The 22,296-nt window shown below is 36.9% G+C and overlaps 3 protein-coding genes across 4 annotated transcripts; 2 read left to right on the top strand and 1 right to left on the bottom strand.

Annotated features, from left to right (window-relative positions):
* Positions 1-2,771: 2,771 nt before the first annotated feature.
* LOC125477165 (root phototropism protein 3-like) lies at positions 2,772-5,717 on the top strand. The gene is made up of 2 exons (XM_048584120.1): positions 2,772-3,593; positions 4,972-5,717. The coding sequence occupies exons 1-2, from the start codon at positions 2,853-2,855 to the stop codon at positions 5,512-5,514; spliced, it is 1,284 nt and encodes a 427-aa protein (XP_048440077.1). The 5' UTR covers positions 2,772-2,852; the 3' UTR covers positions 5,515-5,717.
* A 4,575-nt stretch (positions 5,718-10,292) lies between these two features.
* LOC125477101 (pentatricopeptide repeat-containing protein At1g15510, chloroplastic) lies at positions 10,293-13,417 on the top strand. Its single transcript, XM_048583943.1, has one exon. The coding sequence runs from the start codon at positions 10,420-10,422 to the stop codon at positions 13,084-13,086; it is 2,667 nt and encodes an 888-aa protein (XP_048439900.1). The 5' UTR covers positions 10,293-10,419; the 3' UTR covers positions 13,087-13,417.
* A 519-nt stretch (positions 13,418-13,936) lies between these two features.
* On the bottom strand, positions 13,937-17,283 carry LOC125477102 (titin homolog). Of its 2 annotated transcripts, XM_048583945.1 has the most exons (7): positions 16,859-17,281; positions 16,606-16,721; positions 16,388-16,506; positions 16,114-16,276; positions 15,794-16,020; positions 15,364-15,685; positions 13,937-15,253 (listed from the first exon to the last, which is right to left on the bottom strand). In XM_048583945.1, exons 1-7 carry the CDS (start codon positions 17,015-17,017, stop codon positions 14,173-14,175), a joined length of 2,187 nt encoding a protein of 728 aa, XP_048439902.1. In that variant the 5' UTR covers positions 17,018-17,281; the 3' UTR covers positions 13,937-14,172. The 2 variants fall into 2 exon arrangements, with proteins under 2 accessions (XP_048439902.1, XP_048439901.1); XM_048583944.1 differs by having other exon boundaries at positions 15,794-16,276; positions 16,859-17,283.
* Positions 17,284-22,296: the final 5,013 nt, after the last annotated feature.

The raw sequence follows: 22,296 nt of genomic DNA, 5'->3' as shown, positions 1-22,296 counted from the left end.
ATTCTAATTTAATTTTATAGACATTTTAACAAAAAACCATATTTTTACACTAAAAAGTTAATCAGGTTACTATTCACTTTACCCTTTATTTTGTTTTTATTATTAAAACTCAAAATTTTCAAACCATTTTCATTAGTTTCCTTAAGTTAAAACTTAAAATTTGAGTTTTACTTCAAAAATTAAAGTAAATCTTACATTAGCGTCGGCAGCTAAGATGTTAAACAACACATCGGCTCAAAATGATCCCAAAAAAACAGCCCGCCTCCTTCCAAACACCAGAGCATGCTTTTATACGTTGCTTGCCGTATAACAGCTAAGATACCAGCCAGAGTTTGGACCAAAGGAAGTTCACGTGCTGTTTGTTATGCAAAATACAACAAACAGCGATCTATGGACAAAAGAATACAAGCATTAATTGGATCAAGAATCGGCAATATCCCATCACCTTCTTATATTGTATGTATCTGCGTTTGTCAACTTTCTCAAGATGGTGATTCTTTCCTTTTTTATCTTTCCTTTTTCAAGCTATTTTACCATTCTTCTTTCATTAATTTATTTTAAGGTACAAAAAGGGGACAATTAGTGGCAAGTTATGGTTATCCACCTTTTTCGGATCTGGAGATGCTATGGAGAAGTTATCCACTTCTTCCGAGTCTGGAGAGGCTATGGAGAATTTCACCATGCCAGTGGCCATAATGAGACCTACCAACTTAGAGCATCGAACCCGGGACCTCCACATTTGTTTGTTTATTAGGAAGCCGCAATCTGCGGCCTTACCACTGGGCCACTTGTTGTGGTTATCAATTTAGGTAATCTAATCGTTTTTTTTTTTGTACATCGATATTTTACACTATAGGAAGAGGGAGTTCGGTGAAACCACACAATGGACAGCCTAATTTGGCATCGAATTTGCCATCCACGAGATTCACACCTAAAACCTCTCACTTCCAAGTAAAGAGGAATACCACCACATCATAATACTGATTGGCCGGTAATCTAATTGTTCAATCCCCCAATTTCTGTCTGTTTGGTAAGGCTAGGGTTGATTGGGACAAGGATTGTCTGCCCTCCCACTTCCGGTGCCCTCCTGTTTTGTGTGGTCACGGTTAAGCCGCGTCAACATTTTATATTGTTTTTTTTATAGAGATAATAAGACAAAAATAAATAGTAATATAAAATGTTGTCATGGTTTAACTGTGACCACACAAATAGAAGGACACAGAAGGACACCGGAAGTGAAAGGGCAGACAATCCTTGTCCGGTTGATTGAGGTTCTAGTTTTGTGTATAATCATGCAAGTACGATTATCACCGAATGGCATTGTACCTTTTTTTCCCCAAAAAATGAGGCATGTACTACATTTACGATTACGAACCATATTGTTGATCATGTTTTTCTGATAGGAGTGAAATCCTCTAATATACCTCTTTGAAAATGGTGGTGCATATTTATATTTCAAATGAAATATTTTTCTTGTTGAACGCCGTCTTCAATGTTCAGACTCAAATATAAGTTAGGGCCTCTCTAATGCATTAGGATTTTTTTTTCGTTCTTGAATAATAATGCCTCAGAAACTCAAAACTCAAATTTGATTTTTATCATAACTCACTACAAGAAAATTTACAATGGGAACTAATATTAGTCCTATAAAACGAACTAGGTAAAATATTTATCGACTGCTAATAACTCGATAAATATTCCACTTATACACTATTACTAGCCTATAGTCCTGGGCTGGAGATGACTTTAGTGGCTATAACTCGATAGCTCAAACTCTTGGTTAATAATAAAGCTCTCTTACCACTTTTGGACCTTAAATATTGCAAATTTGAGTATTGCATATATAGAAGATGGCCTTAAGCATGGCTAATGCTAGAGAGATTAAATTTGTAAACAAAATTTTGAAAATTAAAGGACATGAAAGTTGATGATTGATTTACTACTTAAGCGTTGATAAACATGCTTATTCTTATTGATGACATATCATTTAATTTACAAATTTAGTCTCCTTATCATTACCCATATATATTTCTCCTAGTTTTACCATGCCCAAACTTTTAGAGGGAGAGAGAATTTTCTGTTAGGAGTCCCTTTCATCTTGGGTGGTGTTATAATGAATTTTGTTCTCCATGCCAGAGGGTAAAGCGTTGTGTGTCATAGGAAGGAATATTTCACTATTTTGCAATTATAACATTTGTCCTCTCTCTCTCCTCTCCCCCACCCCACCCCACCCCACACACCAAAACCCCCCACCCCCCACCCCCACTCTTCTTTCTCCCTCTCTTCTATCCATGCATCTTCCTCCTCACCCATCCATCCTTCTAGCTCTCTCGGACAGTTATACCATACGTTATTCCTTAAATCTGAAGCCACCCATGTCCTTTTCTCGTGTTCACATTAACTAATCTAAGGGCATTCTTGCCAATTTAGCTTTGTGTCAGTAAAAGATTTTTCTCTGTACTTAAAACACTATTGTTACTTAATATTATGATCTAGTAGTATTTTTTTTATTTGTAAGTCAAAGGTCTTAAGGTTCAATTCTCATCAAAATGCGAATTTGGACCACATTATTGCTAGTTAATTGAGAGCTCACTCCACTATCTCTTTAGTATAGATAATATCGTTTGTTAAAAAAAATTATATTGTTACGCGATGTTACAATTCTTAGATTGTAATACATGTATTGATAACACGTAAAAAAAATCTATCATTATCCGTGTTTGAGGTACACATATAAATTCATCCATACGAAACACCAAAAATCACTTTTACTACTCTATCATGTCAAATGTAAATACATCAAGTATATATATCCCATTAACCAGACATTCTATTTACCACTGCATCAAAAAATGATGAAGAACCCAGACTTGGAAGAATCCATCAGTTTCCCGGGAAAACCCTCCCAATTCGCGGCGGAATGCTGGTTCGATGATGCATGCATACTCGACATGGACTACTTTGTCAAAACCCTAGCCGGAATTCAAGCCAAAGGTGTACGTCCAGACCTCATCGGTTCCATAATCACCCACTACGCATCCAAATGGCTCCCGGACCTCTCCGGCGACAGCAACATTTCCGACCAAAAGAACCTAACCAACTTCTCATCCTCTCCTGAAAGCATCACCGGCTTGTGGATGAGAAAACGCTTCTTCGTCGAAACCCTAGTGGGAGTCCTCCCTCCCGAGAAGGACTCCATCCCATGCAACTTCCTCCTCCGCTTGCTCCGCACCGCCAACATGGTGGCTGTGGAGCCCGCGTACCGAGCGGAGCTGGAGAAGAGGATATCGTGGCAGCTGGACCAAGCCTCGCTGAAAGAGCTCATGATACCGTCTTTTAGTCACACCTGTGGGACTTTGTTGGATGTCGAGCTTGTGACTAGGTTAGTTAAGAGGTTTGTGAACTTGGATGAGGCGGCTAAGAGCGGAGCCGCCATGGTGAAGGTGTCGAAGCTCGTGGATTGTTATCTCGCCGAGGCCGCCCTGGATGCGAATTTGAGTTTGAATGAGTTTGGAGCGCTTGCTGGGGCTCTGCCTAGCCATTCCCGTGCCACTGACGATGGCTTGTACCGAGCAATTGATACATATCTCAAAGTAAGTTCTTATAGTACTTGATTGATTAGGGTTCAGTTATTTCTGCACTTTGTTCCAACAAATAATTTCCAGTGTGTGTTTTTTAAACGTGGAATGTACGAACAACATCATCCCATAATTCAACTATTAATTACTTAATTTGATTAGACTAATTGATAAATAATAGGTTTGTGTTCAATGATAAAAAAATCAATTATTGGTTTCCAATTTTTGGGTTTTTTTTTTTTAGTAAACTATATTATCACACTAGGGTGAGTGGGTGGACTTAGATTCACAATGGACTACAAGTAATGTGGTTTAAATTCAACTTCGACGAAAATAGAACCTAAATGTAGACTGTAGTTTTAAATGACTCCAATTTTTGGCTATTAGCTAAGACAGTATGAATGAGTGTGAATACATATATGTGTTTTATTGAAAAGAATGTAACGAAAGAAATGAAGGGTGAAGACATGACATGAACAAGGAATCTTATCTCTCTGCGTTCTAAATGTATAATACATGGCTGTGTTGTCACAATCAAGTAAGTTATGTGAAAGGGTTTTAGGCTTTAGGTGGATATATTCCCATACGACTAGTAAATTAATGTAAATGCCCTTTGTTTCGGGATAGACAGTGGCCGGTCCCAGAGTTTTCTGACTTCGGTTTTTTCTGTTGTTCAATTGTGAGCAATGAGCCCAATGGGTTTTTATTACGTAGAAAATTATCATTGAAATTTTACAGAGGTTTTTTAGTGTGTCTGACACGAACACATACGCTATATGTTATTATATAAGTAGTGGAGGGACACTTAAAAAAAAAATTCCCCTTCATTTGTATATTTACATATGGCATATAGGCACACTGAAAAATCTCTCAAAAGTTTTTTGGCTTTAAAGAGATGGACTTGTAGGTGTTTAGCTGAGAAATATTATATTTGTAAGGTTTATGTAGAAATGTTATAGTTGTTGTTTAATTGATATGAGGTGTTTTGACAATCTGATGACATAATACGTAAAATCTTTAAAAATAAAATCATTCGACATTGCATATTTCAAGTGAACCCAATTCTAGTGTGCCTGTAGATTAAATGACATTATTATTTCCTTCACAAACTCAACTGATCCTGCTTGCAACTCAATCCAAAATAAGTAAACTTGACAATTTATATGTTATACAGTAGTTAATATAAAAGGGGTTGATGTTATCAGGGTGGCTAATACAAAAAGTGAGATTCTTTGTAATTGGTCACGCTTTTCCAGCCACTTTTTGACTTTTTATTTTTTTTTGTTTTCGTATTAAGCTATCTACAACAACAGCTACTCTTGCTCAGGTGATTTGCCCTTTTTTTCTTAGTGACATATCAATATGCAACCATATATAATTCCCATCATGACAGGCACATCCTGGAGTCTCCAAGCAAGATCGAAAGAATCTTTGTAGACTAATCGACAGTCGAAAACTCTCCCCAGAGGCATCTCTCCATGCAGCACAAAACGATCGCCTGCCTGTCCGAGCAGTAATCCAAGTCCTCTTCTCAGAGCAAAGCAAGCTTCACAGGAACATTGACTGGAGTGGCTCATTCAGCGGTAGCGCCAGAAGCCCGAACCCCTTTCTTGACCAGCCTGCACGGTGCTTTTCGAAGCGTGAAATGAGTACAATGCAGATGGAGATAAGGAACTTGAAGGAAGATGTGCTTAGGCTTCAAAACCAGTGCAACTCCATGCAAGTACAGGTAGAGAGGAAAGACAAAAAGAAAGGGTTATTTAAGTGGACTAGGAATTTGGGGATTATGCCTTCTTTTAGGGGTCATGTGGGCGTCGTGAAGATTAATGAGGCTGGAGATGGGGAGGTTGGGTATGGGAAACAAACGCCAGTTGATATGAAGACCATGCTTGTTAGAGCTAGGGCTACTCCAAAGTGGAGGAAATCTGTATCTTGAATGTGAGAGAAAGAGTTGGGGGTTAATGGGTTTTTTTTGTATTTATTTGTTTTACGTACCTTTTATGTTGTATGTTTTTTTATTGTGTGTTGTGACATGAGAAGTAATAAGGGTGATGATAACCGTTAGTTCTGCACAATATGTTCATGTACAAATTTACATAAAATCAATTTGGAACCCTCTAAGTCAAGGATCTTGTTAGACTTCGTATGATCATCTCAAAAAAGAAGTTTCGTACATATAGTTTATTTTGTCTAAGTTTAGAAGGGATGATACATCAGAACACCCCCCTTCCCACCAACTTTGGGTTCGAGTGGCATTTCACCCCTAACCACAACTCATCCGCTGATTCTTCAACATCAGTCGGTTCAGACCTCCACTTAGTTTCTGTCATGCCCCGGGCCCGAAAAAATTTATTTTCGGGAAATAGTTCCAATGATAGGCCCAATTCAATTTATATATACAAAACATAAGATTTCCTTTTATAATAAAATTCCAAACTCCTTACTTAGTTCAATTTCTCAAGCAAAGCTTTGTCTCGTTTATTTAATCTCACTTATTGAATGGCTGCATCTAACGTCACGTTAGACTGCCTACGTATTCTAAACAGGGATCAAGCCATTCATAGTTCACATTTCCAAAAATTCAAACCAAATCCAAATATATTCATTTAATCCAATGTATACCACAGTGGTATTAATATTCAAACCATAGCAGTTAGATCTCAAAAGTAGACCTGGCATTCGTGTCGTGTTTCGTTTCATACCCGATAGCTTAACGGGTCGTGTCGTGTAATACCCGTTAAAGTAAACGGGTAATATGACCCGACCCGAAATCAACCCGTTAATATTTTCCGGTAATATGACCCGACCCGTTACCTGTTAAGAAAAATATATTTTAAATCAATAAAAATGAAAATGAAAAACATAATTTGACCCAAAAAAATGTAAAACATAATACTAAATTAGTATATACATACTAAATTTCGGAGATGACCCCTTAATGAAACTTGTAAAGCTTTTCATTACGAGTGATTACATTTTTAACACTTCTACAATAATTATTATTATTTTATTAATTTTTCACTCAAATAAATAACATTGTTCATGAGATTTGGAGGGTTTTAAAAATCTAAACGACCACGTAACCTCACCAATGGAACTCAAAGCTTACATGTTATTCATTTTACAAAATCCTCAATATTCATAGATCATCATGACATAAGATTTTGTGGTATCCACTTCTGTAAATATTTTAAATTGACGATCAAATTAGTTCATTGTATTCATATAGGATCAAGGAGTGTAACTGTAAAAAATCATCAAAATCGGAGTTAAAATAACCGTTAAATTGTGATTTTTCGTTTATAACCGTCGAAAAGTTTTGTCTTGTTACTTGATCTCTAAATGTTTGTTTTTTTGCAATTTTTGGTGTATGCGATCTCGAAGTATATAGAAACAAGTTTGACGGTTGGATCATTGAAATTAGTTTCATAGGATGTGTATCCCATCAAAACGATACATTAACTAACACTTAGAGTTTATTTATACTTTCATTAAGTATAACATAAGATTTTGTGGTATATCCACTAGTGTAAATATTTTAAATTGAAGATTGAATTCATTCATTGTATTCATATAAGGCCAAGGAGTATAGCTGTAAAAAATCATCAAAATCGGAGTTAAAATAACCGTTAAATCGTGATTTTTTGTTTATAACCGTCGAAAAGTTTTGTTTTGTTACTTAATCTCTGAATGTTTGTTTTTTGCAATTTTTGGTGTATGTGATCTCAAAGCATATATAACAAGTTTGACGGTTGGATCGTTGAAATTAGTTTCGTAGGATGTGTATCCTATCAAAACGATAGATTCACTAACACTTGAAAGTTTATTTATACTTTCATCAAGTATAACATAAGATTTTGTGGTATCCACTAGTGTAAATATTTTAAATTGAAGATCGAATTCATTCATTGTATTCATATAGGGTCAAGGAGTGTAGCTGTAAAAAAATCATCAAAATCAGAGTTAAAAATAACTGTTAAATTGTGATTTTTCATTTATAACCGTTGAAAAGTTTTGTCTCGTTACTTGATCTCTGAATGTTTGTTTTTTGCAAATTTTGGCTTATGCGATCTCGAAGTATATATAAAAAAGTTTGACGGTTGGATCATTGAAATTAGATTCATAGGATGCGTATCCCATCAAAACGATACATTAACTAACACTTAGAGTTTCTTTGGGTTAAATATTAGGCCAGAAATAGATGGATATAGGCTGCAAAATTTCCCAAACATTAGGCGGGAAATGGATGAAACTCTTGAAATATTAGGCGGGAAATTAATTATTATAATTTTTTATGTGTTTGGTATTTTTGAATTACTTGGTATTTTTATTTTTAATGTGTTTTATGATTTTTAATCTCAATCTTTGCCTATAATATACTATAAAAATAAATAAATAAAACTTAAATTTTAAAATTTATTAAATTTTAAAATTTATATAGAATAATAATAATTAATAAACAATATATACATATTCATTATATCTATTGCATTTTATAGTAAGTTTTTTTTAGTAGTTAAAAAAATTAAAATCATCAAAATAGCATTTTTCTTATCATGTCGAAACAGGTTACCCGTGTGTCACTCTCGCGTAAACCTGTTAAGGGCCTGTTATTAACGGGTTATTATCGTGTGACCCGATTAGTTATCGTGTTGACCCAAAACCCGTTATTTTCGTGTCTTTTACGTGTCCTGTATAACGGGTCGTGTAAGACATTGCCAGGTCTACTCAAAAGCATAATGAGAATAACAAAATTCACATAAAAACACAATGTCACCTCCCTGGCTGTGCGTTGTCGCACCCGCCGCAGCAGGTGGCGGTCGGTTGTCCCGGCTCGCCGGAAAATTCAACTGTTTCTAAAAGTTCTCAAAAATTATAGAAATGAAGATCTCAAAGAGTAGAGCAAACTTTATAACTATGGCCAAGTCCAATTTGGCCTAGAAAGGCTCCAATTTGCCTCGAACCCGCCGGAAACCTTTGAATTTGGGTGTTCTTGATTCGACTCCAAAACAACTCTGACGCCCCAACCAATGCATGAACTTTGTTTCAGGCCTCAAGGGGAGTCTACTAGTGGTAGTAATTTGATGGAAACATATCAAAATTTGGGGAATCCTGAGAGCAATGACCACCGCACCTACCGTTGCGTTTTTCCTAATTTCAAGGTCAAATCTATTATTTTTGGGGTGTACTAGGAAGAGGGAACGATTGGGTTTGAAGTAAGGATGAATCAAAAGATCCGACTTGGTCGGGTTGTGGGTATAGCCGGGTCGAAGGATTCCCTCATTCTCCCCTCTCTCCTTCTTCTCTACCCCTATTGGCCATCCCCCCTTGACTCCTTCCCCCTTCTCTCATTTCTATGCTTTTCTTTCAATCCCCACCGCCCTTTTTTGTTTCTTCCTTTCATCTCAGCCACATATGTGGCATGTCACATGGCTCCAGATTTTCTGGAGCCTTCTAAGGATGTTTAAAATTACCAATTTATCCCCGACTTTAAACGTTAATAACTTCTCTGTTCTAACTCCGTTTCACGAACAGTTTGCGCCTACGCGTTCGTGAGATCGAGCTCTATTCAAAAATATAAATTTTGACCTCAAAAGGTCTACGTATTTTAAATAATTAATGTCCAAACTTTAAGCCTTGTAACTAGTTTAATTTAAAACTAAACTTTTATGAATTAATATAAATTCTCAATTCTTTTCACATATTCATAATTATGAATATCCAATTCATACATTTAAATTTTTTCAGGGTATTAAAGTTTCACCCAAGCTTCATCTTGGTCATGGATAGATCACCCAGATTCGGTTTCATAAGTAGTGACAAAATTGCCCTATGAAGACCCACCCCTGGGTAAGCTATGAAGCTTCATACACATGAAAAATCAGATAAGTTATGAGGCTCGTGTGAATAAAACTCAAGACAATAAATCATAGTTAAGCACTTTTCAACATATAGTTCAAACATGGAAAATAGACTAGAGCACAATTTGATCAAGTTGATTAGAGCATTGTGCTATCTTTTTGCACACTTAGTCGAATCTCCCTCCACTTAATACAAGCATGGGTATACATGTTCAGCTGAGTGTGCAAGCTTTTAACTTGAAAGTTGTAATAACTTGTATTATGATCTTTTAGCCATTCATATGCGCCAAACAAATAAACTGTTTATCATGATGATGCTTGTAACCAAAACCTTCGGTTGGTTTGACACACACAGATAGCTAAACTATTTCCATTTTGAATGACTTTTTGCAGATATGATATTTAAATGATGGTAAAGAAAATGAACGGTTCTAATTATGATGTTCTTACGATGAAGATACATTAATTTAAACTACATATTAATAGAACTTTTTTTGTCAACCAAAAGAAGGTGAAAAGACCATGTAGTTTTCTATCACAACAAAAAAGTTAAGAGCAATAACGTAATTTCATAGAACAAATTTTGTTGCTTTTTGTTTAAGCCTCACCTACAGGCTACATGTGATTTTAACATCTCTAAGTTAAAAAAATAAAAATATATAAAAAACTTAACCTCTCCCCTCTCTTCCTCTCTCCCAATCTCATCTTCCTTCTCCCTCAATTTTAAAAACGAAAATAAAATTTTTTACATTTTGTGTGTGAGTATATGCTAGTTATAAATAAAAGAACAAGTAGATTCACGGATAACACTTGCATTATCCTTTCCTTTTCGTTTTCCTTGTCCATAGGTTTGGATGAGAAAACAAAGATTCAGACACGAAGACCAAATAGAATGGCCGTTTAAGTTGGTTAAACAGACGACTTTAGATAATACTTCTTCTCCAGAAATAAAAACATTTATCCTTTAACCGTTAAACCTCATGCAAAACCCTCTGGGAAGACGATGCTCTGAGTGTCCAAAAATGGCGGTTTCAGCAAAAACCACTCGAATACCTCACTCTCCGCATCTTCCCAATCCTCAATTCCCCAAGACCAATAAGCTCGAAACCATCGATTTCTCACACAAGCTCCAAACCCACCAAATTTCCTACAGAAAAACCCAAGAAATCAGAGTCTGCAGCACCTCCTCTGTTTCCACACAGAACCCAAACTATGATTTGAACGAGCTTTGCCGCCATGGGAACCTTGAACAAGCTTTGAAGCTCTTGGATTCGATGCAGGAGGTTCAGGTTAAAGTGGATGAAGATGCTTACGTTGCTTTGGTAAGGCTGTGTGAGTGGAAGCGAACGCATGAGGAAGGAGCTCGCGTGTACTCGTACATATCGAATTCGACGACCCTTTTGAGTGTTCGGCTTGGGAATGCATTGCTGAGCATGTTTGTGAGGTTTGGTAATTTGGTTGATGCTTGGTATGTGTTTGGAAGAATGGGTGAGAGGGATGTGTTTTCTTGGAATGTTTTGGTTGGCGGGTATGCAAAAGCGGGGTTTTTCGATGAGGCTTTGAATTTGTATCATAGAATGTTGTGGGTTGGGATTGTTCCTGATATTTATACATTTCCTTGTGTTCTTAGGACTTGTGGGGGCGTGCCGGACTTGGCGAGGGGAAGGGAGATTCATTTACATGTGATTAGATTCGGGTTTGAGTCCGATGTTGATGTGGTTAATGCGTTGATCACAATGTATGTGAAATGCGGTGCTGTTGGTACTGCACGGAAGTTGTTTGATAAAATGCCTAGGAGGGACAGGATCTCGTGGAACGCAATGATTTCGGGATATTTTGAGAATGGAGAGTTTTTGGAAGGGTTGAAATTGTTTCTCATGATGCGCGAGTCTTCAATTTATCCGGATTTGATGACTATGACTAGCTTGGTATCTGCTTGTGAGCTTCTTGGGGATGATAAATTAGGGAGGGAAATCCATGGTTACATTTTGAGGACGGAGTTTGTGGAGGATGTTTCGGTTTGTAATTCTTTAATTCAGATGTATTCAATCATTGGCCATTTCACGGAGGCTGAAAAAGTTTTTTCTAGAATGGAATATAAAGATGTGGTGTCATGGACATCGATGATCTCATGTTATGGCAATAATGCACTGCCTGACAAGGCGGTGGAAACCTACAGACTGATGGAGAGAGAGGAAATCATGCCAGATGAAATAACCATAGCCTGTGTTCTATCTGCTTGTGCATGTTTAGGAAATTTGGATATGGGTATGAAGCTTCATGAGCTTGCTTACCGGACTGGGTACATATCATATGTGATAGTTGCCAATACACTCATTGATATGTATTCTAAGTGTAAATGCGTCGATAAGGCTTTGGAAGTGTTCCATGGCATCCCCAGCAAGAATGTCATATCATGGAGTTCTATCATACTCGGCCTTCGGATCAACAATCGGTGCTTTGAGGCTTTGATTTTCTTTCGGCAAATGAAACTCAGGCTGAAACCAAATTCTGTTACCTTGGTTTCTGTCCTATCTGCTTGTGCAAGAATAGGAGCTTTGATGTGTGGAAAAGAAATTCATGCCCATGCATTAAGGACTGGTGTAGCATTTGACGGTCATTTACCCAATGCACTTTTAGACTTGTACGTAAGGTGTGGGAGGATGGGATCTGCATGGAACCAGTTTAACTATAACAAAAAGGATGTTGCAGCTTGGAATATCCTACTAACTGGGTATGCACAGAGGGGGCAAGGAAGGGAAGCAGTTGAGCTATTTCACAGTATGGTTGAGTCCGGGTTAGATCCGGATGAGATCACATTTATTTCACTATTATGTGCTTGCAGTAGGTCTGGTATGGTTAGTGAAGGGTTGGAGTATTTCAGAAGCATGAAACTTGATTATTTTATCACACCTAATCTGAAGCACTATGCGTGTGTTGTTGATCTACTTGGTCGTGATGGTCAATTGGATAATGCGCACGAGTTTATACAGAAGATGCCTATAAATCCAGATCCAGCTATATGGGGAGCCTTGTTAAATGCATGCATGATCAACAAGAAGGTTGAACTTGGTGAGCTTGCAGCTGAGCAAATTTTTAAGATGGATACAGAAAGTGTTGGGTATTACGTACTTATGTGTAATCTCTATGCTGACAGTGGAAAATGGGAAGAAGTGGCACTAGTAAGAAAGATGATGAGGAAAAGGGGCCTAACTGTAGATCCTGGATGCAGTTGGGTGGAGGTAAAGGGAAAAGTTCATGCTTTCCTAGGTGGTGATAATTTGCATCCTCAATTTAAGGAAATAAATGCAGTTATGGACGGATTTTATGAGAAGATGAGATTTGCGGGTGTCAAAGAGCCCGAAACCCGTCCAACAGATGAATTTGAAGCTTCAAAAGCTGAGATCTTCTGTGGACACAGCGAAAGACTTGCAGTTGCATTTGGGCTCATTAACACAGCGCCTGGGATGCCTATATGGGTGACTAAGAACCTGTACATGTGCCAAAGCTGTCACAGTACTATCAAGTTTATCTCTAAGGTTGTGCGTCGGGAGATTTCTGTAAGGGATACAGAAAAGTTTCACCATTTTAAGGACGGCTCCTGCACTTGTGGGGATGAAGGTTACTGGAGAAACTCCGACAAATGAGCTGTTGGAGGAATATTTAATCTTAGATAATGTGGGGCAGCAGATAATTTGGGCTCAAAGAAGATGTGCAACAGAGATCTCAGGAGAGGAAGTAAGCTGCTTATTATAGTACACTAGCACTAGGAAAAAAAAAAAATAGGGACACTGTGAGTGCACTTTAAATTGAAATTTTTTCAATGCTACCCTTCTCGGGGGTAATTGTTATCTCATAACAGTTAATATGTTGTACCTTTATCTTTTCTGCTTTTGAGTTTTTTATATACATAATTACCCTGTAAAGGGGGTAATGGTTTAGAAAATTGTATAGATACGATATCATGTCAGATTTATCCGATTTATGCTTTACCACTACACTTTTGGGGCAACCTTATAAGCTCGAAATACACATGTGGCCTTCGGTAATGTGGTTGTTTATGCAATACAGCATTATTAAACCACAAACTTTCTCCACCACCAATGGATAAGAATGCTGGACTGGATATGCAGTGAACTTATCGGTATATTGTAGAGCGCTGTCTATCTCTTATGCACTAATGCTTCTAAATGTGTGATTTGTTTGTTTGGATTTGTTTGCTGCAGATATGTCCGCTTCTGTTCGACTTTCACGTAAGGCCTAAAATGTAATTCGACTTTCATTATCACGCATGACTTACATTTGTATGAGTCTGCATCTATTCCATTTAACGGAGCTCATGGTAATATCTAATGTCTTCCTTATCAGATTTTCTTCTTCTGCATTGTTGTAGACTTTCTAGCTGAACATTTGGGATGATTCTGGCAACCGAAATCTTACAAGGAACTTGAATAGGATCCTTATATAGGTAAAATAGAGAATGCATATTTTAGCCGATGAAGGAAACGGAAGCTGAATTTATTTAGTAAAAGTACAACTAGCTGTTATCGCAAATCAATCTTATACACAAATAACATTATAAAAGAATACTTAAGCTGGACACAATTATTCTTAGCTTATGGCGTCATCGCCTTGCTTGCACTCTTTACTGAAGAAAACCATACCTAGGAAAAACAATGGAGAAGAAAAAGAATGAATACAGTTGAAAAATAGATGAGCAACTGAACTTCTGTTCATATTTTCAATCCCTTCTTGATTGTTTTTATAGATGACTTCATAAATTTGTTTCCCGTGGCATAGCTCTCTTCATCATCACTGGTTACCATGGGCTTCTTTCGTATGCAGTCAACACCCTTTTTCATGCCCAAAATTATAGACGGAGAAGATGGGATTCGTCGAAAGACTCTAGCACTCTCAGACCTTGTAAGTTTTCTTTCCTTTCCGTTACTATGGTCCCTTCTTTCCCTCCCTTCAAAACTCTTCCTGCTAAAAACTCCCTTAAGGGCCTTAACGGGAGTATGCACTTGATTTGCATTTTCATTCCTCTCTTGGAAAATTAACTGCTGCTTCGGTACACCTACTTTAGCATTAGCCTCTGGACACTTGAGATTCTTGACTTCCTGTGGGTACTTCAAATTCATTTGACTGATTATATCACCGGTCTTGTGCTCTTCATTTGCACTTTTGTTCTCAGGATCCAACTCTTCTGGAGAACTATCCAACAGAATCTGAAGCCACTTCTCTACATTCCCCTTGCCACGTTCTTTTCTGCTTTCTTCATCTTCCACAATCTCCGGTTCTCGAATGACAGGGAATTGGAATTTGTGCTTCCCTTCTATTTCCAGTGTCCGCATTTGATTCTCTAACAAGCTCTCATCCTCTAATGCAACACTGTATCTGGCCTGCTCTCTGAGGTTGTCAATAGACAAACGTTTTTTCGGTCTTTCCAGTTCCTCATACAGTTGAATTCTTCTATCGTCTTCGTTCTGTGATAAAGCAGCATCACATGCCTTCTGTTCTTCCTCTAGAAACACCCTTAGTTCCTTACGTAAAGGCGTTGTTGGCTTGGTTGCTGGTAGACAAAGGACCATCTTGCTGTCTCTCTCCTCAGCTAATGCATCATCCATTCTCGACCTTTTCCTTGCTTGTTCCCATTCAGGCCGTATCTGTGTCTCAAGCTCATCTCTTTGTTTGTATTTCTTATGAAGTTCTTTCTCCGATGCATCACATATTGCCTTTTGTGCCTCAAGTCTTGCCATGAGCGCACTACTTGCGGCTTGGTTCAGTCTCAGCTGCTCCTTGTAAATGACAGACCTTAAGCAAAAACAAAAAGGGAAAAGGGTTAATGAATCAGTCTGTAAAACACATTTTATAAAGGTCGAAAATGATAATCCTCTACTCAGAACATTGTTTATTAATCTTACTGGTGCATAGCATCTCGAATCATCTTTTCGAGTGTGGTCCTATATGATGATTGTGCCTCTGCTAGCCGCCGGCACTTCTCTGCTCTTCTCCTTCGCTTTATCAACGTCAGTTCCAAGTTTTGAATGGTGAGCTTCTCATCTTCATTTTTTCGCCTCAATTCATTCACTTCATCATCCAAATTTTGTATCTCAGCCTGCATCTTTGCAGTTTGTTCTCTTTGTTTTAGGGAATCTCTTGCCATGACAATCGCTTGGTATGGGTTTCTAACGTACTCCGGGTTCTCATTTTCTTTCAAAACAGCATGTTTCCCATTCCTTGCAGCTAACACAATCCAAAACAAAAAAAAAAAAAAATGATTATGAATTACGATACTCATTATTACTAAACAGACAATAAAAACTGTTGAGTAGTTGTTACTTAAGCACTAACCAATTGCAGGAGATTGTGGCCTTATCTGCTTATTGTAGTCCAGGGATTTCAAAGCAGATGAAGAACCATATGACTCTCTTCGAGATACAACAATGGCAGCCGGAGCTAGGCCCAAGTGCTCTTTCGATTCCACATAATGTTTCGGAAAAGCATGGGACTCTACCGTCTGTGAAGAATTGAGCTCCTCGCATTCACCTTCAGCAAAGAGAAACGAGAATGCCCTGTGCCTGCCAATGTTGTGAAAGGACACAAATATGTCACAAGTCAATGTTCTTGAAACAAGAAGCGTGTATGAAGAGAAATATGAAGTAGACTTCCACCTGAAATCGGCATTGGTAGAAGCAAATATCGATAAGAACTGGTTGACGGATATACCCAACTGAAAATCCCACCATGGAATGAGAAATTCAAGCATGTCATGCTTCTTCTTGCAGGCTTGCCATTGCAGTATCCTCAAATTGCTTGGGACAGTCAGTCCTCCCCCTAAATTTTCAGCAAAAATGACCGGAGATTACAAATATGTAGAGAGAGAGAGAGAGAGAGAGAGAGAGAGAGAGAGAGAGAGAGAGAGAGAGAGAAGATAGAGCTATATACTTGAGCAAGGAAACCAGTGATCTATGTCCCAAGCAAGAGGAGAAGCAGAATCAGCATGGAAATACAGAACGTTGCCATACGAGTCTACTCGAATTACAGCAGGATCAAAGCCGGCATTCCTGAAATTCGAAGTATAAAGTCAGGTAAAAGAATATCATTGTTGAATTCTCCAAGTTTTCTAATTTTGAAGGTTTATGGAGCAAAATCAAGCGATTTACCCAAGGTGGTTGAGCTGCTTCCACAAAAGACTGACGAAAATCTTTGGCCTGGCAGTAGGTTTCGCTTTCGGGTCAATAACCGGAAACATCTGCTCTAAATCTCTTGCTCTCAGATCCTGAAAACCACATCACATCATAAACCTAGCATTCCCAGAATCAAAGAAAGAAAACAACCCAATTTCCAATTTCCTTCCTACATTTCTCTCACTTTCCTGGGAAACAAACAGAAAGTTAAAAGTTTCACTTCTCATACCTCCTCTTGCTGCAGACAGTAAGGCATGAAAGTGAAAGGAGGGCCATGGCTGTAAGGTCCAACGCTGCGGTCACGGCAGAGCTTCGCGTAGGCTTTTGGGTACCCGAGGCCGTCATCGATTTCCATTTCGCCTCCGGTGAATGCGTAATCGAAAGCCATTGTACTTCGATTGGGTGCACGGAAGAAAAACAGGGGCAGCAGAGGCGTTTTGTTTTGGCTGAGATTCAAGTTAACGGTCACATTGGTTGTCTTCTTTTTTCTTTTAAAAAGGTTGGAGGGTTGAAGATTTGGTTGACACGTCAGCAAACGGTAAGGCGATGGTGTAACGGCTAGAATAGGGGGGATGGTCCACAGTGGTTATGATAATTAAATTTTTGTAACGAAGTCTTGACCACTTCCATACATCTTGGATTTTTATATAATTAAAATTTGGTACCTGGTTGTTTGATTTTACATTTCTTCCCCCTCCTTCATTTAAATTTGATAGGAAAAGGGTTTTGTCAGGACTTTGAGAAGGGGTAGATTTTACTAAAAAAGAAAAAGAAGAAGAGAGATAAGTTTATTTGACTTTTTACGGTATAGTTATTTTTAGTTATCTGTAAATTTAGATTGCAACACGATGAAATGACTTACTAAAACAGTAAAAAAAGATAATATTGTTTACACGCATATCACACTGTAAATTATTTGTGAGAAGACATTGTTTGTTAATCATGACCATGTCATCATGATATTAGGTGGAATATGTTTGATGGGAAATTTTAAAGAGATTTTATTAAGTACCGCGTATTTAAAGGGCGTTTCATAATATAAGTAGAGTAAGTAAAATAGGGACTAGGTGTGTGGGGCTCACTCCATATAGAACTTCACGATGCGAACTGTCTATTTTCTCAATCTCAATTCATGGATCATCTTTGCAAAAATTCAATTCAATCCGAAACCATTTGCCTATTTAATTATCAAAATAAAATTTCATTGTTTCTTATATAACAAAATATTCGTTAATTTCTTTGAACCCAATTAGGTGTCTTAAACATTTCTAATTTGACTAATATTTTGCAAAGATGATTTATGAGGTACAACTCAAAAAATAGACTGTTTGGATCGTTAAAGTAAATCTCACGACTAATCCCCATTTTTATAAAAAAATTAAATATCCCTCCCCTTAAAGATTTCCTATTTTTATATATCCCTCAACTTATTTTACGAGCACCCGCAAGAGTACCGTTCGCTTGAAGGGAAAAAAAAAAATCGACATTTGTTCAAGTCAAAAGCGATAATGAAGCAATGATTTCTTCATCATTTGATGTTTGAACAAAAAATAAACACATCTGTAAAAGCGGCAGAAAGCTCCTTTTAGCTCAAGTCGAATCCAATATTCACTTTGCCCTCAGGGCCTACAAGAAAGAGGGCCGGCTAGTGTTGTCCAGTCCATCCAAACATATCATTGTTCTTGGACTTCTTTAGTTTGGGGTTTATTGTTTAACAAAACAAAGAACGGAATTTAGTTCAAAATCAATTAAATATTTTCATTAGCCATATAATAATGAGAAATTTCTATTTTATAGGTCAATAAGGAAGTCCCAAGATAATTAAATACAAAGTAACGTTTTTGACCTCCTGATATGCTTGTTGACGTCCTAATTAAGGACAGTTCTCATCGCAACCTTAGTTGATGTTGATGTAACTTTAATGCTTTCTAAGGATAGTTAACTATAGTTAAGTTGTTTTGTGCAAGACACTCTCTTTTCTTCGACCGGGTTAAAATTCTCGGCAATTTCTTTTATCGAGAACCTTTTATGCACTCTATCCTCTTGCTTTATACATTTTCTCCCCTTTAATGAATATCGTACTTCTTAAAAAAAAATTGCATTAGACCAACTCCAATCCTTGACCTAAGGCCAAAACAAATTTAGGCTTTTCATTTTAGGCCTTTGGCCAGAAAACTATGCTTTTCGACTAATAGTATGGCCTAAATGTTATGCTAGAAAAAAATTTTAAATATCGTTTTAGCATTTTTTTTTTTTCCGTGAACTTTTTGAAAAATAATATTTATTAAGATTAACTTAGCTTAATTTTATAAGCATTTTAACCTTAAAATATTTAAATTCCAAGAATGACACACCTCGACCCGAAATGTTTACTGGGACTCCGAATCGAGCTGTGCTGGCCGACACCTGGAAGGTGACGAAATCATAAAGTATAGTGATGTGGAAAATGTGAATAAATTTAAACCTAAAAGTGCCTAAAGACAAGAGTGCGTTGTGAGCGGGAATGAACCCATTCCATACGCGACGTCAGAGCATAAATAAAGTACAGTAGTGTGGATAAGGATCACAAACTGACACGCCTCGACCAAAGTTGAGACGTGCTGGCCGTCGCGAGAGGGTGACGTAGTCAAGTGCGCAACAGAAGTGAAAATGATAATAAGAAATTGTGAATAAATAAAATAAAAAAACTAATTAAAACTTATCTATGCTAAAGATAATATGAAGTGTGTGTAGAAGTGACCTAGTCATGCTACAAACGTTTAGAGCATAGGTATCACAAGTGCAATCAAACTGAATGAGTACTAATTATACAAACAGAGAGAAAATCCCTACTTATTTATAGAGGTGTCAGAATCGCCGTGAAGTCCTCGTGAGCCACCAAGGATGATCAGCTACATAGAACCAGGAGGGGCGCAAAACAAAACACATGAGTGCGAACTTTGAGATTTATAGTGATGCTTTCTTGACATGGCATACCTCTGCTTTCACTGCTTCTAAGCATTGTTTTTATATACTTACATGTTATCATTTTCTACGAAATTATATGGGTTTTATCATGAGGGGTTAGTATGTTCATAAGGACAACTATGTTTTCAAAAGCTTTTTTTTTACCCACATAAGAACTTCCCAGATGGGTGTGAGTTTCGATGGAACCTGAAACTAGTGAGTTCCCAAAAACAAAACCGTGAGGGCGTGATCGGGGCCCAAAACGGACCATATCATGCTACGGCGGAGCCGAGACTAGAATTTGACAAATAAAGTATGAAAAATCACACAATAGACACATACGAACCACACTTTCACATATTTTGTGTGGAACAAGTGGATGTATGAACAAATGGATGGGTATTTATAGTGTTTTGGGGGTGAAATTTGAGTTAAATAATTTTTTTTTTTAAATTATCACAACCTTTAGATTTTAATTTGGGTCGTTGGATCATTTTTTACCATTATATTTTAACTCATTTGATCACAGCTGTTGGATTACAAGTAAAAGTAAATAAACGTTTTTTATTTTTTGAAATACGACTGTTGATCAACTGACGATCATTGATTTTAGCTATGCAAAGCAGCTAATGGTGAGCGACGGGCCTGTCAGTGGTGGGCCCTTTGGTGCGTCGTTGTGCTGGGCAAAACATGGAACTTACTTGCAAAGGTGGCTCCTATTCGTTTTGGTCGTGGCCTAGATCTTGTTTTTTCATTTTTCATTTTTTTTTTCTTTTGCTCGGGCCAATTTTTTTGCCAAGGTCAAATGGCAAAGGCCTAAAAGTACTGGCCTTGGCCAGGGTTGAGTTGGTCTTAATATATCTCAATACATGATTATAAATATTGTTGAAATTATTGTTAACACTAAACATTTATTGATAAAAAAATCACCCATAAACAAAAGGAAAGTGAATAAGCTAATCAATTTTTTTAAATGTGGTTGCAAATCGAATGACGACTCCAACTACTTCAACGACATTTTTGCTTTTCCAATTCTTTAGAGCTTTGTTTATCTTTCACTTCTATAACAAAATGATTGTCTTTCATAAAGAAATATCAAATACAATTGACAAACATACTGTAATTTGACATGAAAATTTTGAATTATTGAGTGAATTCACCATTGAAGGCCTTAAGAGTTACCACTTTGAGTTTCTATGCATCCCTTGAACACTGCTCTTCAAATGTTTGACAGAATGTCTTAATGGACTATTGTGCAGTGCTTGCCTCCGCATGGTTTGTTGTATGCTTAATTGATATGTAATTTTATCTAATCGATGATTGATATACAATTATTTCTCGAAGAATTGCCGTTCGTATACTAAAGCTATTTTTTCATCATTTAAAATCTACTAATGCTAATGGTACATACAACTTGCCTTTTATAAGAGGGTTCTACACAATTATTCCGCAATTACATATTGTGTCTCCAAAATAATGTGGTGTCTCACTATCACAACTTCATAGAACTTGAAAAATTGGCCTTCATTAAATACAACTTTACCAAAAGACAGAACTATACCAATATCCAAAAATAAAAATTGATGAAGAGGCAACTAACAACCCTAATAATTTTGCTACTCCACTCTACATAGAGGCTACCAATAATTATTTTTCAAATCATAAGAAACAATTGTTACAAATTCTTAAATCTCCAAGTGTAGCAGAGAGATTCAAGAGTACCTAAAACACAAGATTCCTTGTTTCAATTTTGGTGCAGTCGAACGTTCATCATAGAACAAATTTGACCGCACTGTCAACGACGTTCGCGCTAGTACCAAAATTGGAGGAACTATAATATTTATCTTTGAGTTTAAGGCAATCAACTTTCCAATGCCCTTCCTTGCGACAATAATTGCATGTATTTTTCTGGTCTTAGATTTAGATCTCGAATTTCATCTATTACTATTTAAACCATATTCTTTATCTTTGCCTCGTGCTACCAAAGTCTCAGAATGAGCATCATTCGAATTTCCAAATACTTTTTTCTTTAACTCTATTCTCCACACAAAGAGAATACTTTTAACATCGAGCTGATGCAGTAGTCAAGATATATTAACTGCAACTGACAGAATAACTCGTTTTGACTTGAGTTTAGTTTGGCCACAAGATTTCCACAAAATTCGCATACCAAGGAGCTAAAGAACAACAAAATCTAAGATTGATCCTCATCATCAATTTTATTATCCATATCTTTCAAATTCATGATAATCTTATTGAGGGAGAGAAGATAAAGAGGGTTTCTGTAAAGAGAGAAGATAAAGTTTATAGATACAAAAAAATAAATTATTATATCACCTCCAACATCATACCATTTTTATTCATTTACTATAGTCATAATAGTTTATATAAAATTTAACAAACACTTCAATACTGTTTTTTTCGTTAAAAGCAGTTTTACAAAAAATATTTACCAAACACTCAATTGCTTTATTTTACATACGTTTATTCTTAACACACTAGTAGCAGTTTTTGTTAACAAACACAACAATACCAAACTAGCTTTATATGTTCGAGTGAGAGGGCCGTAAAAAAAATTCAAATGGTTGAGGTCATATTAGTAATAAACTAAGTGAAGGCCACCAAAAGCATTCGTATATATACCCCATCTAGAAAGCTCGATATTTCACAATGTTAAAAGGAATATGGTTTTTATAACATGCATTCATTCTTACTGCATGC

This window comes from the organism of the source record quoted next, unplaced genomic scaffold (genome assembly GCF_019419815.1).
Source record: "Pyrus x bretschneideri cultivar Hongxiangsu unplaced genomic scaffold, Pyrus_bretschneideri_v1 Contig20, whole genome shotgun sequence".
In the NCBI taxonomy this organism is placed as follows: Eukaryota; Viridiplantae; Streptophyta; class Magnoliopsida; order Rosales; family Rosaceae; genus Pyrus; species Pyrus x bretschneideri.
Note: the sequence above shows the minus strand (reverse complement) of the source record. Positions and strands in the feature narration are given on the sequence as shown.

What these genes read in the sequence shown, in the direction of transcription:
- LOC125477165 (XM_048584120.1), top strand. Translation starts at nt 2,853, where the DNA reads ATGATGAAGAACCCAGACTTGGAAGAATCCATCAGTTTCCCGGGAAAA. An exon ending in CAATTGATACATATCTCAAA is followed by an intron (nt 3,594 to 4,971) that starts GTAAGTTCTTAT and finishes CCATCATGACAG; the next exon opens with GCACATCCTGGAGTCTCCAA.
- LOC125477102 (XM_048583944.1), bottom strand. Translation starts at nt 17,017, where the DNA reads ATGGCTTTCGATTACGCATTCACCGGAGGCGAAATGGAAATCGATGAC. An exon ending in AAGCAGCTCAACCACCTTGG is followed by an intron (nt 16,507 to 16,605) that starts GTAAATCGCTTG and finishes TTCGAATTTCAG; the next exon opens with GAATGCCGGCTTTGATCCTG. An exon ending in TCACTGGTTTCCTTGCTCAA is followed by an intron (nt 16,277 to 16,387) that starts GTATATAGCTCT and finishes CTGAAAATTTAG; the next exon opens with GGGGAGGACTGACTGTCCCA.
- LOC125477101 (XM_048583943.1), top strand. Translation starts at nt 10,420, where the DNA reads ATGCAAAACCCTCTGGGAAGACGATGCTCTGAGTGTCCAAAAATGGCG.